Here is a 16332-nt window from a genome sequence, read left to right as displayed (position 1 = left end):
AGTCATATACGAAGGAAGGCTTCTTGATCATCGCAATTTTTTCCTTCTGCAGTGTCAGGCAGGAATACCAATCAGTCCACCCCTGAATTGATCTATCCATGCCGGAATGAGGGCCGGAATCACGCCGTTTTGCACGTTAAACCAAATCCAGCGGTAGGACCCACCCCCGGCTGTCAAGCTATCAGGCCGACAGGAGTGAACCGGATATCCGGGTGGAACCCACGCCGTGACCGCGGGAAGTTTCCCCCATTGAACTCGATGTTTCTTCGTCTCCCTCTCACCAGTCAGGACACGAAGTGCCAAATGCCAAAGCGAACCGTTGTGCTAGTCTTCCCCCAGCCGTGTGAACTGACTTGATCGGGTCATGCTACTGGAATGTCCACTTTCACGCGCCCTTACATTCGGTCTCAGTCAGAGGGCTCCGTCTTCGGGGTGGGGCGTCCTCATCTAAACCATGATCCTTCCCAAAGTTCTGCACAAAACCCGGCCCTGTTCGAATGGCCCCAATGCCTCGATGCGGGAGGACTATTTTTTGGCCCCATTCCGGTGGTTAAAAACAACCAGCTTCCCGGGACCCTAACTTGACACGGTCCCCCGGACATTGTCACAACTTTTTGCTCGCAGTCATGACGCCGACATACGCTCTGGATGCTCCGCTGGCACGGAATCCGGTCATTGTCGTGACGGTCTTTGGTTTTCTCGCGACTTTCACCACTGCTTTACGTCTATATGCCCTGAAGTTGCGGCGGGTCCGGATTGGGGCCCCCGAGATTCTAATCTTGGTCGCCTTGGTAAGTTGCGGACGCTGTGGCTCCTAATGGCATGTCGAATCTGGTGCTGACACTGCCAGTTAATTGTATACATCGATATCGCTATCCAATATATCCGTGAGCTTCACACCCAGGATCTGTCCGTGCTTCTTACTCTAACTGACGATGTATGGCAGTCTCTATCAAGGGCGGTGCAGGTCGACATATCGCCGAAGTGGACCCCCAGTCGGTAGTCATAACACTCAAGGTCGGTCGCTCCATAACGAGGCAGATCTCTACGATATTCATCCCTTCTAGACTATCCTACCTCTCGAAGCCTTATACGGCATTGTCATGGGCTTAGTCAAAACGTCAATGATGCTATTCTTCATGCGTATTTTTGGCACCAAACGAAGCTTCCAGATCAGCGTTGGCATTGTGATGACCATCGTCTGGCTTTGGGCCATCAGCGTTATTCTAGAGACCGTGCTACTCTGCCGTCCGCTGGCCTTCAATTGGGATACAACGATCCCCGGGGGCACCTGCGGAGACCGCAACGGGACGTATGTTTCCGCCGGCGTGCTCAATCTGGTGACGGACCTAATGGTCATGGCCCTTCCGGTGCCTCATATTTGGAAGCTACAGTTAAGCATGGCCAAGAAAATTGCACTGAGTCTTGTCTTTTGCATGGGATTACTGTAACTTCTCCCCTTCCATCCCCTTCCACCCCACTAGTAATTGGCGACATGGCTAACAATTCCAAGTGTCTCTGTCATCAGTATCGTCCGCCTATCATCACTCATGGCCATCGACTTCAAGGACATTACCCACTCCGTCCAGATGGGAGTCATGTGGACCGTGCTCGAGCCCGAGCTAGCCATAATCTGCGCCAACATGCCGCTTATGAAAACCATCATGGCACGCGCTTTCCCGGGGCTGTTTTCTACAGCCCAGGCCACGTACTCCGTCTCGCACGGGCAGGACTTCCAGCGCATCCACGAACCCGGCGCCGCCATCTACCCGATGAATCGCCTCGATCATGACCCCGTGAACACCCAAGTTTCCAGCGGCAGTAATACGTCCGGCTCCCGGCCGTTCCGGAATAAACGGGACCCCGACGCTGATCTGTTCATGACAACACGTACGGTGGACTTTGAGTCTGATGAGCAGCATCTCACTGGCCCTGGGGGTATCGGCGTGAGCCATCAGTTTGATGTCAAATATGATTACAATCGTTCTTAATATTTGCAACTCAAGACGAACCAAAAAGCAATTTATATAGATAAACAAATAAATAAAAGACAAAAACAAGGAATAGAACCAAAAGAGCATCACGAAGTATATAGACAAAGCCCAGTACTCTGGTTATTCAATTTAATCTCGGCCACTGCATCAAATTACCTCGGTATCTTGGCAGGCTTGATATGAATGTTATCCGAACTGATAAACTATACGTTAACGTTTTGATTTACTTGCTCCATCTCATGTAATTGTGGGTCCGCTTGTATTTTCGGCAAGTATAAAATGCAAGTACTTCAATTGTCACTATCCCCAAGGCAGAAGAGCTTGTTTAGGGAGCCTCAGCAAAATATATCGGCAGTCCGCTCTTTACCCCTTTCCTCCATGCTCGCCATTCCCAATATCCAAGAGAATCTAACGAGCCTCCGAATATTGGGACGTCCAACACTATAAATTATATCTCTATATTTCAATTCCCCCATATGCGGAAAGATCCCACGATCATAGTTATCTATAATTGTTTCCCAATCATCGTCTACAATTTCCTCTTGGGGTCGCAAGCCGACCACAATCTCGAATACAAGGCAGCCAAGGGCGGATAAGTCAGTCTAGAACGACCGAGGCAAGTCGGGAGATTTTCTATATTGGTCCTCTTTCATAATAACTGAAGACCGTCTTTGATTAATGTGGGCAGAAAAATCCAGGCGGCTATCTATTTCGGTGCTTGTCCAATGGGTGCTGTGAATTCTCTGGCATCGTGGAAATAAGTCTTACATGCCTCCCGCCCCCCAACGGTTATAGGGAAATTTAAGGACTCTGGAGCCGGGCGACTCTTCCTTCATGGCTATATCTATCTTGGATCTGTGCTTTAATTCCCTATTTATCCACTCATCCACTCTAGGTAGTTCTGGAATTTGTTTGATGTATATACAGGGTTAGAACCTGATGACGCACGTAACGGAACTGGTTGACACATATCTATTAGAATCTAATGGTGGCAAGGCTGTGCTTGGATTCCATGGACAATTTTTAGCTACGGCTGCGCATTATACAGTAAATCAATCAACTAGTCCACATGCAAGGCTATCAGGGTTCAATCATATCATGACTATTCCATACTACCCATGCTGTTCAGCTAGAGTTCCACACAGCCTGCATCAGAAATTCATCATATGCAAGCTCCTCCGCTGTTGGCCGCTCCTCGGGCAGCCAACGTAATATTCTGCGCAAGAAGCTGACGAAAAGTTCTTTATCTTCACCGGAAAGTTGAATTTCCCTCATTTCCAGTGACTGCTCTGGTATAGGTATGGATCCTTTCCAATTACCTGCAATACAAATATAAGAAGGAAGAATCATCCGGTCGCAACAACGGCCAAAACATACCTTTCTCATCCCAGAAGTGGTGGCACTTTTCGCTCCTCTTCAGAAATTCTGGAGGTGGAGGTCCCATCAGAGATACCATTTCTGCTAAATGTTGTTCATCATTGAGAGTGCGATTTCTCTTGGCAAAAAATAGATGACTTCCCTCCACTAAATCCCAAATCTACTCCATTCATATTAGATTTTCATGTCGGTCCCAAATATGCCTTTTCTAGGAAGGTAGCTTGTTCCTGTTAGGACTCACCATAGTGCCAATTGACCATATATCAACGCTAGAACCCCAATCCATATCCAAAATCACTTGTGGCGCCCGATAAATACCGGGCATAATATCGCCCTTGTGCTTTCCATTGCCAATCCTGGCCTCACCCAGATCGGACAGGATGGGTAAGCCGGCACAAGAAGGCATTGGTCGGGAGTAGTAAATAGTACGGTCACCCAGAACTTTTCTAGCAACTGGCCGCTCTACCTCATCTTCTTCAAGACGAGAAAGAACAGACCTGTCCTCGACGCCTTGGAGTATATTATTCGATGAGACATCTACGCTTTGTTAAACCACTGTGAAGTTCTTAGCTCGTTTGAGGACTTACCAGTATGGGTAACGTTGTTTTCATGCATAAAAGCCAATGATATTAGAATGAGTTGGATACTCCTCTGAGCAAGATTCTTCGGGAACTTGCTGTCTGGGAGTAATTTTTGGAATTCGGCGAAATTCATTCCAAGTGGCTGGTAAACCAAGCACACATGCTTTCCGTGCGGACCAACAACCTCAAATGAATCCAACACTAAGCGAACAAGCTTTTTCCCAAAATGGTCGTCAGCGTTTTGTAGATGCTTGGAAACATCAATCTCATGATCCAGGTTTTGTCCGCGAATGCATATCTTGATTGTATAGAAGACTTGCTCCCTTCAACCAGTTATCAGAGCGCATTACTTTCAAACATCGACTAAATACATACAAGAGATCCCGGCAAAGCCAAGCAGTGGAAGATGTGCCATATCCGAGTTTGGAGACTATCTGATACCTGGACACAAGAACATCTCCAATGTGGGCTGGATAGTATCTTCCCGCGTCATAATGGGGCAGACTCTCTTCTTCTATCTTCTCTGAGGAGTCTAATCTGACGAAACCTGATGTAGGAAATTGGCGCGGGGGAAGGGCGGAAATCGAGGCCATGGTCCTTGCTGAAGCGCGATGCGAATAATGGCTCATAAGATAGGTAGTGGAAGCTTTCCGAGACGAGAGATATCTCCTGGAGCTCCTCGAGGCTGCTAACATGATAAAATCACTGGAAGATCGTAGGGCTTTCGATCGGTAGGCAGACGCCGTACTCATATTTAAAACAAGGGTTGCCGCCACTAAAATACAGGGCGGCATGGAGGTTTGATATCATTGGCGATATCGAACAGACGGCGACGACACGGACTAAGGCGGATGAATCTGGCAGAAGACCTGTATTTCCTGGAGAAGTGGATCCGTGGCCGATCTTGCCGATAACGATTATCTTGGTGCACCTTTGAAAACATTGTACTCCATCCTTTTTCGTGTTTTCCATCAGTCCTCAACGGAGTAATCGTCAATTGCTCCCCCAAGCCGCAATGGTCCCGCCGACCTATTCATTGCCGTTATGGGTCGACAAGGTCGAAGGGTATCCTAGATCATTCTATCAATTTTCGCCAACCCCACCGCTTGCGCCTGGTCCCTTTTGTGGAGATTCTCCAACCCTGGAAGAACCGCTTCTCGGGGTCAGCTTATCCCCCGAAACCTGGGCTTTCTCTTCCAGCTTCTGGACTCGCCCGGATAAACCATAGTGCCCCTTTTGCATATCTTGCATGATTCGGCGCCTCTCACTCCTCTCATAGAGCGACTGCGCCTTCGCGGATAGGCTTGTAGAACTTTGGGGAAATCGATCTTCTTGGAGGGGGGTCCTGATTCCAAACACTAAGAACTTTCACCAAGTAATACATGTTGCCTAGCAACATGCGGAGCATCCTGGATATTTATATGCTCCTGTGATCTCCACAGGCGATATACAAAAGTTTCTGTTCAAAGTGAAAGAAAGACTCGGGATTGGTGAAGAGCTCGTGACCCAAAGTAGTTTGAAGAAGATGGGTCTCCCAGAAGGCTCACAGCCGCTTTCTGCCATGAGTCTCGAAACCACTGAGATTGCACAGTCAAGAAGACCCTTCGTAGCTTGTCTAAGGGACGGTGGTCTTTATGATGCTTCTCACTCAGCCCAAATCAACACAGTTCGAAGACCGTAGGCTCTGAGTTTGTAGCCAGAAACCTAGCGAGAAGGACTGATTCTCGGGATGGGCAAGGTATGCTACACTTCATATAGCAGAAAATGGTAAATAAAATATACCTATCTTTGTTATTGATACTGATGATTATCGTTCCAGGAAACTAGCTGAGCCTTCTTATTTTATCCTATACTCAGACAATGAAAGCAATTGAGTCTTGGCTAGTGAATAAGTTTGGTTTCCTATAGTCTACGTAATAGGCCTCAAGCGGAATAACTTAGGAAAGGGTAACTGCCAAAGAGCTTTTACAAGTCTCTTGGGTAACAGCCAATGAGATATTCGATTAACACGATGCTACTTGTGATGCGGGGTTAAGTATCGACTCAGGAGCAAATTACTTGTTCAGCAGAACGGCTAGAGAAGAAAAATTAGACTATTATTTAGAAACCATGTCATAAGCAGTGATCAGGTAGTCAACTACAAACTCTGATAAATCATCATGATTATCAACAGTGTAGGAACCCGGCCAAATATTCTTAAAGAAGATCCAGAAAAGAAATCAAAATAAACAAATGACAATTGACATGGAATTGAATACCCCCCAGGCTTTTATCTCTTAAAAAACTCCTGGCAGGTGGCTAATTATCAAGAGCCAATGAGGTTAGATAACAACGGTTCAGAAGTGATTTTGATAATGATTTACTAAGTACAAATGAAGGAACAAGCTCATATCAAATAAAAATGATGTTATTCAATTAGCTTATACAAGCTAATTTGAAGGTAACAAGAATTTCAGCTGATATGCGTTTGTGTTTTCTCTCACACACTAGCGTATTTGGACTCTTGCCACTATTCGCCTTTTTATCGTCACAAGGATCATCAACATTCATCATTACCTTGGCCGCAACCATCGGTCCTCCCACATTTTTAATTTACCAGAAAAGTAAGCCTTTTGTAGATCACCTTTAACTGCCATGGTTACGACGGGTAGACGGGTAGTTTCAGCCGGACCATACAATGATCATACTTCAGGCTATTCGCGGTGCCTGAAGGCTAATTTTTCCGCAATACTCCGTGACCTGTTTTACTATAGATCTACACGGTCTCGGCATATTTCCCACCGTATATACCGTTTGATTTCGGAAGTTGCGCGCAAATTGGGGCCCACTAGTCAAATAACGTTGGAAACAGCCCGTTCCACATCATTTAGTCAGTTTCATGCAGAGTACCTCCCGGGCCACTGCTGAAGTCTATAAAGATCCATCCAACCGCACGAACAATCTTCAATCCAGCAGCTCATCCATCTATTCTAGACGTGCCAAAAACGACGAACCTTTCTCTGACCATGAAGACCACCCAGATCCTCTCCGTGGCCGCGGCCATGGCCGGTCCGATTGCTGCGCAGGAAACCTGCGAGCAGTACGGCACCGTCACCCAAGGCCCCTACATCATCAACAACAACATGTGGGGAATGGACTCGGGAAGCGGCTCCCAGTGCACAACCCTCGACAGCGCCTCGGACGCCGGTGTCGCCTGGCACACCACTTGGACCTGGTCCGGCACCGAGAACTCCGTCAAGGCCTACCCTTACTCGGGCGTGGAGTTCGAAAAAAAGCTGATCAGCGATATCACGAAGATCCCTTCGGCTGTGGAGTGGAGCTACGACAACACTGATATCCGCGCTAACGTCGCCTACGATCTCTTCACTGCTGCGGACATTGACCACGCCACGTCCAGTGGTGACTACGAGTTGATGATCTGGTGAGTTTCTGTTTTCTTTTCTTCTCATTCTTCTCTATGTGGGGTCTCTTGCCGTGTTGCTATACATATGCCTCACGTATACGGGCATGTATGTCTAACAATTAGTAACTAGGCTCGGCCGGTACGGCGAGGTCGGTCCCATCGGCTCACAGATCGACAGTGCCGACGTCGGCGGCAAGACCTGGGACGTCTACAACGGCCCCAACGGCGACATGAACGTGTACAGCTTTGTTGCCGCGGAGCCGATCACATCCCTCGAGACAGACGTCAAGGAGTTCTTCACCTATCTGACCGAGAATCAGTCCTACCCCGCGGACAAGCAATACCTCATCAGTATGTTCTATGCAGGCCGCGCAGGTCTTCCTGATATACTTATATCGCGAGATGAACTAACTGTTGTAGCGTTGCAATTCGGCACTGAGCCCTTCACTGGTGGAGAGGCGACCCTCACTGTTAAGAACTGGTCTGGTAGTGTGGCTTAGTGGTTTCATTTTCATAGACTTTGAAATGGTCTGGATTGTGGATGGCAGAGGAGAATTTTTTAAAGACCGTAAAGAAGTTTTTAGTATTCATTTCATCACCATGCTGCGGTTGTCTTGTTCTTAAGACATTGAATTGAATGCATTTAGTTGTAGGGTCAGTGGAATATGTATCTGCAGAAGCCAAGAAACCTATATAGAAGCATCATTGGTCTAGTGGTAGAATTCATCGTTGCCATCGATGAGGCCCGTGTTCGATTCACGGATGATGCACTATTCTTATCTTTTTTTCTTTTTGTTTTTTACCTCCCTTATTAAGATGACTTTATTAAACTTATGATAAATTTAAGATCGGACTTATCATTAGTGAACTTTGATAGTTGTTGCATTATGGATACTATAGAGCTGGCGCACCAATCAACCATCTGACCGATACCGACCGACGCGAACCCTGCATTAGCGGAGCGCCCAGATGCATACAGTATATATATCAGGACATCTCGGACCTTCGCTTCACATCCGAGGACAAGACAGCCCAGTATCGAAAATGAAAACCTCAACCAAGCCGGCACCGGAAGTCCTGTCCACAAAGCCTTTTTGTCAAGAATAGTTGACAAATAGTCGCGCAAAGGACACGCTCACCATCTATCCGAACGGGGGACAAAACCATCTACGCTCCGGCGAATCTGCGCGTTGCTAGACGCCTGGAACAAAGATAGACATGTCCGTACCTAATTTTAGACAAACTCAGCCAGTCTAAGCCAGACTTTACATAGACACAGTGTGCTTATGCGCAGCGTCAATCTTCTACTTTGTTTCTTCACACAGCAGATCTTTGGATGGGATGGTGGAAACTAAGTCTGTGGGGTCAGCGTGGTGGTTGTATCTATGGCTGTGTTATAAACCATCTGTCTAACTACTGATAGTTTATCTCCACTTGCTGCACCCGGGTACTTCGGCGCCGATCACTGCCCAGGTGTGTTTGTTAACCAATCTGTATCGGTATGAGAACAGTGGCGACGTTTTTTTCTTTGCGCATGCCGGGACTGCATTCACGTCAACCTGCCCCGTAATGTTGCGATGGGCGATGTAGCGACTATGCGATCTTGACTCCGTTGGTACTTGGTTCACTCGAGGTGTGGATCAAGACGAGGCTCTGCCATTGCGATTGTTAATTATAGGAAAACGATAGGCAGAGCTAGACCGCCAGCTAGTTACTGACTGATGGATGACCCGCGTGGGGAGCAACAGAGACTGCTTTTCAAGCCACAATGTGTGTTAAACTTCTGATACCGCCTGCTCACAATGCAACGTCGGCAGGACGGGACCCACGAAAGGAGAGTCCAGATCGGGAGTCACCGAGAACGACTCCAGTGTGTCGGTGCTCAAACTGACGAGCCGGCGAATCAGGTGTCGAAGAGTGCTGAATATCTTGGCTCAGGTCGGTCGGGAGCCGTTTGGATGCTTCCTATGAATAGATATTTGGGGGCGGAGAGCGAAAGATGTGGAAGGCTAATTGGGGGATGGGCGGTGCCGATGGCTTAGTTGCTATGAGAGACTCGGGCTAACCTGAAATAGGGAGGTTTCTTGGACTATCATGATTTCAAATTGTTGATTGGGGGGTACATAGCCTTACACTAAGTGGTTTAGTGTCTTTGAAGTGCTTCTAGGGCGGCCCTAGTAGGGCTGGGTTTGGCCCCAACCTGCCTACATTGGGTACCTTGCTATTGTACGCTCAGCCTCAGCCCTAACTTTACTGTGGTGGACGGAGTATAGGCGGTATACAAGTCACTTCCATGACCGGGGGTGTCGAAAGGCTATAAAGGGGTGTATATTCCCTTATTCAATTTCAATTATCAAAAACCTCAATTCTCAATCCTCCAACCAGATTTTCACACTCCAATACCACCACCACAACTCCCACTACAACGTCTACAATATCCTTTATAACGCCATATAATAATCCCTCCAAAATGCGTTTCCTGACCATCTCCACCCTCTTCACCCTGGCCGCCACCGCCCTGGCCGAAACCAACTACACCTCGTGGTCACAAATGAAGGAAGGCCTGCCCGAGTGCACGAACCAGTGCCTCGACAACCTGTACAGGAAGACCACCATCGAGAAAAACTGCGGCGACGACGCCAGCGTGGACTGCATCTGCTCCACCAAGGTCCGCGGCAGAAAGAAGAACGCCATGAAGGTGGCCGTCCACACCGTCTCCCCGTGTATCCAGAAGGAGTGCGACGGCGGCAGCACTAACGGGACGGAGGTGGCGAACCAGTTCGCGGACCGCTGGAACGGGGTGATCTATGGGCAGTGCAAGGGACATGATCTTAGTGGTGAGTTTTAGTTTCTGACCTTGAGTGGTGGTGAAGATGGATTGCTGATTTGTGGTGCTATCATTTAGATGATGATGATGATGATGATGATGATGCTGATAAAGAAAATGCTGCTGCGGTGCCTGCTCTTGGCTCTGGGATGGTCGTGCTTTCTGCAGTGGCTATCATGGGGGGGTTCATGCTATGATTGTTTTATCTTGTGCTTTTCTAAATTCCTTTTTGTATTATCATTGTTGACATACTTTTTATACCCCATGGCGGAGCTATTCCAATTACACTTGCATCATTCACATATAACTATTTGAACATATTTTCAACCACTAAATATGATCTCTGTAATATAATTTCAGCCTGTATCATTAGTACTGGGTAAATCATTATTCATGGTCTCAGCAGTAATCAGAAATGGTGCAGGTAAATTTAACTGTGTATGCACCCTTATCAGGCATACAACCACATGACTAGCAGGCCAATGTTGATTCAACAAGATTTAATTACACTGTTTCGCCCTTGTATAGAATATCCAGGTAGGAGTGCTTCTGCATTTACTTCTTGGGCCATACTTTCATTGTATAGCAATTGAACAAGTGATCAGTGACCGATCATTGTACACACCGCAAAAAATGAAAAAAGAGAATAGTTACGCAGTGTTACTCTATAGATCCAGTGCGAGAGCCAGTCCTCAAGAACACTCTTGTTTTCTTTGATATTGTGGTCTACCTTTGTAGATAAATCTGAGGGTGCAGTACAAGATACCAACTCCCCAGGAACCAGTATCTAGCAAATGTACGGAGTACACCAACTACGTTGCGGCGGAGTTAGTTCTCATATCCTAATGCCGGCCATGGAGCCCATGCAAAACCTGTACTGCTGGGCTGTGGTTATCATGTGGTTTTGTATGAATCTTGAAGCTCTTGATTGTAGATGGGGACTAAATCTCGCATTCAAGTGCTTTGGCATAGGGCTACCTAGTTACGGGGCCGCGAGCAGGGTTTGATTCGCCTGGTAGAGATAAGCGAGGGAGACGATAGGAGCCTTCGCCCTATGCTGGACTAGACTCCAACTTGGAATCGTTGATGCAAGGGCTATGGATCTGTATTAGATACTCGTGTACCATCAGTATCGGGTTTCCTGAGATAGGACGGTGCATACTGTTGTATACCCGGGGACATATAGTATCTTCAAACAGTTTATGGCTACTTGTGTACAGTAATTTCCTTGCATATGTTATGATTCAGCTTCAAATCCGGATACCAGGCCTTCCTTGCGTAGAGTAGCATTCTGGCCTGATTCATCACTTCAACTATGATTCCCCTCGTTATCATAAATAGCGACTGTTATCTGCCAGTATTCGCACCCGCTGGCTCTTCAATCAGATTTTCTATCGAACCATCGCATTGATTCCTCAACTATCGTCAAGTGGAAGCAGAACATATCAGCCATGAAGCTGCTGGCTGTTCTCTGTGCTGTCTCTTTTGCCGCCCTGGTGGCAGCTAACCGCGCCCAAGAGACCAGCCAAGTTGAGGACCCAAAGCTGAACTGTGTGAAAGACGTGCGTAATCAGACCCTGCTAACGCTAAATTGAATATGCAGCTTACATAAACATAAATAGGCTCGAGGCCGGTATCAGTGTTGTCCTGAGGGCAAATCTTGGGTTGAGGAATTGGGTTGCCTTTGTATTTGCGTGGTAAGTGATCAATCTCTGCGCAGGTGGAATGGTAGGGGAAATTAACCAAGAATCGGAACAGAATAAAAATGGTGTAAGTATTGCCTTCCTAGCTACAAGTGACTTGTCAAAATAAGGCTGACAAGAGGACTTCTAACAGTGCACGGTAAGTGATGAATCTCTGGATGGTATACGAGAGGTGTTGACGAGATTGGGATCATGATAGTGTGATTAGAGTGTAAGCGATCAATCCCAGTTAACAGAGAACGCACTAAGACTTTTGTCCTAGTAAAAGAAATGGTTGCTCTGAGAGCAGGGGAAGTTGCAGGAGGGCATGGGAGGATATTTCGGTCTTTTCCTCTTGTCTTCATCCAGCTTTTTCCAACTAAGTCAGGTTTCCCCGGAATTTTATGCAAATGTAGAGGCTTAGTTTGAACTACAGTACTCTCCGTGATTAGACTGCCAAACCCACGGATTGGCTGGGTTTAGGTTTGAGTTAACCGTAGACTTAACTAGATAGATAGATAGATGATCTACTTCAAACGTAGGAATTGCCAAGGGATATTAACATTAAATTCTATGAACGTTTCAACCCTTGAAGATAAACCTCACAACATGATCCAGTGTAAAGTACATCATTGAACTTGGCATATGCGGCCTCCATCCCATAACCAAGAAACAGTATACATCCTAGTGAGTAGTGGGAGTCCCCACAGTGATGCAATGAGGGGAAAGCCCAAAAACAACTTCCACCACACACCTCTCTCCCACTCCCACTCTTACTCCTCAAGCATCACAACACAGAAGGAGACAATAGAATATTATACACACATATATATTCTCAAACATGAATCCAACAGTTCTCCTCCTCGGCACCTGCGACTCCAAATGGTCCGAACTCACCTTCCTCCATGCCCAACTCCAAAAGCACCAAAACCCACCCATCACCACTCTTCTCATGGACGTCGGCCGCACCCCGACGGAACATCCTCTTATTGATATCCCCCACCCGGACTCTACCAAGAACACTACAACCACCACCAACAATAAAGATAACGAAGATGACATTGATAAAGAGGGGAAGATATCAACTCTCCCCCGCGCAACTTACCTCCAAAAAATGACCACCCACGCCATCGCTCAAACCACCCGTCTCCTCTCCACCAGCACTATCCACGCCGTCCTCTCCATAGGCGGCTCCTGCGGCACCAGCCTCGCAACAGCCGTCATGCAGCGCGCCTGCCCCATCGGGTTCCCCAAACTGATGGTGTCGACCATGGCGAGCGGGGATGTGCGGCCCTACGTGGGCGAGTCGGATATCACGCTCATGTATAGTGTTGTTGATATTGCGGGCGCGAATACCATTCTGAAGAGGGTTTTGAGGAATGCTGCTGCTGCGGGCGCGGGGATGGCGGTTGCCTATTGGAGGTCTTTATTATCTCCTGATGATGAGCTTGGTGAGGTAGGTTCTACGGGGGTTACGGCTGTTATAGCGACTGGGGAGAAGGGAGGCGAAGGGGAACGACGAGGAGAAGACAAGCCCAAACGCATCGGCGTCTCCATGTTCGGCGTGACGACGCCCTGCGTGGACGCCGCGCGGGCGCACCTGGAAGCTGAATACGGCTTCGAAGTGTACGTGTTCCACGCGACGGGCGCAGGAGGACGCGCGATGGAGCGGCTTGTGCGCGAGGGGCTACTGGACGGGATGCTGGACCTGACGACGACGGAGGTGGTGGACGAGGTGGTGGGCGGGGTGTTGAGCGCGGGGCCGGACCGGTTGCTGGAGGCGGCGCGGGCGGGCATCCCGCAGGTGGTGAGTGTGGGGGCGTGCGACATGGTGAATTTTGGGGCGGTGGAGACTGTGCCGAGGGAGTTTATGCAAAAGAAGAAGAGGGTGTTGCTGGAGCATAATGCGGCTGTGACGCTGATGAGGACGACTGCGGAGGAGAGTGTGCGGGTGGGGGAGTTTATTGGGAGGAGGTTGAAGGGGGAGGTGCTTAGACCCGAGGTGGTGAATGTTTTGTTTCCTGTTCGTGGGGTGAGTATGCTTGATGTGCCTGGGCAGCCGTTTTATGATCCAGCCGTGGATAGGGTGCTGTTCGAGACGGTGGAGAGGGAGTTGGAGGGGAGTGGGATCCGAGTGGTGAGGGATGAGCGCCCGATTAATGATCCTGGTTTTGCGGTGCGGGCGGCGGAGATGTTGGCTGGCTTGATGGGGGTGTCTAAGTGACCTGGGGTCATTTACATGTATATAGGAAGTGGAAGACTTGATCGACACGGTATGATTATATTTTCAATACCTCTACATTAAGACATCTTAGCAGCACTGTTGAATGCAAAAGACTCCAAAACCGCCAGTACAACCCAAACTACCCATCAAACCCCTGTATGCCACTTTTTTATGCCGTTGAAGGTCAAAACTTTTGAGCCCGCAGTTGATAGAGCTCATGATATCGTCGTAACATCGTGATCATGTTGAACAAAGGTCTAGATCCGGGTATAGCAAACATCGACAAAGGAAAGGAAATAATCAATTAAAAACACCCCGCTTAGTAGCGGTAGTGCTCGGCCTTGTAGGGACCGGTGACATCCAGACCCAGGTACTCGGCCTGCACGGGGGTGAGCTTGCTCAGCTTGGCGTTGACGTGCTCCAGGTGCAGCAGGGCGACCTGCTCGTCCAGAACCTTGGGCAGGACGTAGACGCCGACCTCCTTCTTGCCGGTGGTGCCGAACTCGATGTACTTCTGGCCGAACGCGGCATCCTCGGCCTTGAACAGGGCGATCTGGGCCAGGACCTGGTTGGAGAAGGAGCACGACATGACGAAGGAAGAGTGACCGGTGGCACAGCCCAGGTTGACCAGACGACCCTCAGCCAGCAGGATGATGTGACGGCCGCTGGCCATGGTGAAGCGGTCGACCTGGGGCTTGATGTTCTGGACCGACTTGGCGTTGGCCTTGAGCCAGGCAACGTCGATCTCGATGTCGAAGTGACCGATGTCTATTGCAATTAGTATGGGATGATAGACAAGAGGGAGGAGTGGAACGTACTGCAGACGATGGCGTCGTTGCGCATGGCCTCGAAGTGACGGCCAACCAGGATGTCACGGCAGCCAGTGGTGGTGACGAAGATCTGACCCTGGGAGGCGGCCTCATCCATGGTGGTGACCTCGAAGCCCTGGACGGCAGCCTGGAGGGCGTTGATGGGGTCAACCTCGGTGACCAGGACGCGGGCACCCATGCTGTGCAGGGCGGAGGCACAGCCCTTGCCAACGTCACCGTAGCCGGCAACGACGGCAACCTTACCGGCGATCATCACGTCGGTGGCACGCTTGATACCGTCGACCAGGGACTCCTTGCAGCCGTACAGGTTGTCGAACTTGGACTTGGTGACGGAGTCGTTGACGTTGATGGCGGGGACGAGCAGCTTGCCGTCCTTGAGCATGCGGTAGAGGTGGTGCACACCGGTGGTGGTCTCCTCGGAGAGACCGAAGCAGCCCTTGAGCTGCTCGGGGTACTTGTCGTGGACGAGCGAGGTCAGATCACCACCGTCGTCGAGGATAAGGTTGAGCTTCTGGCCGTCCTTGAAGGACTTGAGCTGCTGCTCCAGACACCAGTTGTACTCCTCGTCGGTCTCACCCTTCCAGGCAAAGCTAGGGGAGAATTAGCGAGTAATAATCGAGATCGGACCAGGGTTGACTTACACAGGGACACCGGAGGCGGCAATGGCGGCAGCGGCGTGGTCCTGAGTGGAGAAGATGTTGCAGCTGGTCCAGGTGACCTCGGCACCGAGAGCGGTCAGGGTCTCGATGAGGACGGCGGTCTGGATGGCTATAGAAAGTTAGGCCATGATTTCGTACATAGAGGCGGATCAACCTACTCATGTGCAAGCAACCAGCGATACGGGCACCGCTCAGGGGCTGGGCGGGAGCGTATCTCTCACGGATGGCCATGAGACCGGGCATCTCGATCTCAGCGAGCTCGATCTCGCGGCGGCCGAAGGCAGCCAACGACTATAAGCAGTTAGTCAACGGAACAATCATCACGATCGCGTCGCGGGGGATTGAGTTCATTTCGGGAGACGTACGATGTCGGCGACCTTGAACTGTTGAGCGGGGGCAGCCATGGTGATGGTATAAGTTATGAGACTGTAGGAATCAAGGTCAGCAATGAGTTTGAAATAAATCTCAATGTCGAATTGGACAAGACAACATACTGAAAAAGGTGGTAAAGATAGGGGAGAGAATGGGTGGATGGGAAGAGAGGAAAAGGAAGAGAGAAGAAAGAAGTGAGGAGGAGAAGAGGGAGAGAAGAAAAGAGAGAAGAAAACAGAGCGGCGGGTGGGGCGGGAGAGGGGGGCGAGCGAGGGGTAACAGAGCAACGATAGTGTTAGGCGGGGCTGCTGGTCGGATTATCTCCTGTCCGGCTGACGTGAAGTTTTTTCGGTTCGATGCGGTCCACCGATACGAGTTTGGAT

General features: G+C 49.2%; 6 protein-coding genes and 1 non-coding gene across 7 annotated transcripts; 5 read left to right on the top strand and 2 right to left on the bottom strand.

Annotated features, from left to right (window-relative positions):
* Positions 1–113: 113 nt before the first annotated feature.
* On the top strand, positions 114–1991 carry BDW47DRAFT_130474 (uncharacterized protein; the record flags this gene model as incomplete). The annotated part of the gene is made up of 5 exons (XM_024817111.1): positions 114–791; positions 851–887; positions 947–1017; positions 1068–1447; positions 1514–1991. The coding sequence occupies exons 1-5, from the start codon at positions 627–629 to the stop codon at positions 1989–1991; spliced, it is 1131 nt and encodes a 376-aa protein (XP_024674012.1). The 5' UTR covers positions 114–626.
* A 1128-nt stretch (positions 1992–3119) lies between these two features.
* On the bottom strand, positions 3120–4545 carry BDW47DRAFT_116176 (kinase-like domain-containing protein; the record flags this gene model as incomplete). The annotated part of the gene is made up of 5 exons (XM_024814893.1): positions 3120–3313; positions 3372–3531; positions 3613–3908; positions 3959–4275; positions 4328–4545. 5 exons carry the CDS (start codon positions 4543–4545, stop codon positions 3120–3122), a joined length of 1185 nt encoding a protein of 394 aa, XP_024674011.1.
* Positions 4546–6764: 2219 nt separating this feature from the next.
* Positions 6765–7970, top strand: BDW47DRAFT_102071 (glycoside hydrolase family 12 protein). The gene is made up of 3 exons (XM_024811779.1): positions 6765–7373; positions 7486–7706; positions 7776–7970. Exons 1-3 carry the CDS (start codon positions 6958–6960, stop codon positions 7853–7855), a joined length of 717 nt encoding a protein of 238 aa, XP_024674010.1. The 5' UTR covers positions 6765–6957; the 3' UTR covers positions 7856–7970.
* An 84-nt stretch (positions 7971–8054) lies between these two features.
* Positions 8055–8125, top strand: BDW47DRAFT_t47. The gene has a single exon. It is a non-coding gene; the product is annotated as a tRNA-Gly (tRNA).
* Positions 8126–9825: 1700 nt separating this feature from the next.
* On the top strand, positions 9826–10379 carry BDW47DRAFT_123946 (uncharacterized protein; the record flags this gene model as incomplete). Its single annotated transcript, XM_024816152.1, has 2 exons — positions 9826–10192; positions 10261–10379. The coding sequence occupies 2 exons, from the start codon at positions 9826–9828 to the stop codon at positions 10377–10379; spliced, it is 486 nt and encodes a 161-aa protein (XP_024674009.1).
* A 1254-nt stretch (positions 10380–11633) lies between these two features.
* On the top strand, positions 11634–14088 carry BDW47DRAFT_116174 (Tm-1-like ATP-binding domain-containing protein; the record flags this gene model as incomplete). Its single annotated transcript, XM_024814892.1, has 4 exons — positions 11634–11744; positions 11805–11879; position 12483; positions 12719–14088. 4 exons carry the CDS (start codon positions 11634–11636, stop codon positions 14086–14088), a joined length of 1557 nt encoding a protein of 518 aa, XP_024674008.1.
* A 31-nt stretch (positions 14089–14119) lies between these two features.
* BDW47DRAFT_4932 (adenosylhomocysteinase) lies at positions 14120–16309 on the bottom strand. The gene is made up of 6 exons (XM_024819166.1): positions 16072–16309; positions 15943–16003; positions 15736–15868; positions 15560–15686; positions 14907–15508; positions 14120–14856 (listed from the first exon to the last, which is right to left on the bottom strand). Exons 2-6 carry the CDS (start codon positions 15979–15981, stop codon positions 14408–14410), a joined length of 1350 nt encoding a protein of 449 aa, XP_024674007.1. The 5' UTR covers positions 15982–16003; positions 16072–16309; the 3' UTR covers positions 14120–14407.
* Between the last annotated feature and the right edge of the window lie 23 nt (positions 16310–16332).

Source organism: Aspergillus candidus (genome assembly GCF_002847045.1).
Source record: "Aspergillus candidus strain CBS 102.13 unplaced genomic scaffold BDW47scaffold_10, whole genome shotgun sequence".
NCBI lineage: Eukaryota > Fungi > Ascomycota > Eurotiomycetes > Eurotiales > Aspergillaceae > Aspergillus > Aspergillus candidus.
Note: the sequence above shows the minus strand (reverse complement) of the source record. Positions and strands in the feature narration are given on the sequence as shown.

What these genes read in the sequence shown, in the direction of transcription:
- BDW47DRAFT_102071 (XM_024811779.1), top strand. Translation starts at nt 6,958, where the DNA reads ATGAAGACCACCCAGATCCTCTCCGTGGCCGCGGCCATGGCCGGTCCG. An exon ending in GACTACGAGTTGATGATCTG is followed by an intron (nt 7,374 to 7,485) that starts GTGAGTTTCTGT and finishes ATTAGTAACTAG; the next exon opens with GCTCGGCCGGTACGGCGAGG. An exon ending in GGACAAGCAATACCTCATCA is followed by an intron (nt 7,707 to 7,775) that starts GTATGTTCTATG and finishes TAACTGTTGTAG; the next exon opens with CGTTGCAATTCGGCACTGAG.
- BDW47DRAFT_4932 (XM_024819166.1), bottom strand. Translation starts at nt 15,981, where the DNA reads ATGGCTGCCCCCGCTCAACAGTTCAAGGTCGCCGACATC. An exon ending in AGTTCAAGGTCGCCGACATC is followed by an intron (nt 15,869 to 15,942) that starts GTACGTCTCCCG and finishes AACTGCTTATAG; the next exon opens with TCGTTGGCTGCCTTCGGCCG. An exon ending in CGCTGGTTGCTTGCACATGA is followed by an intron (nt 15,687 to 15,735) that starts GTAGGTTGATCC and finishes AACTTTCTATAG; the next exon opens with CCATCCAGACCGCCGTCCTC.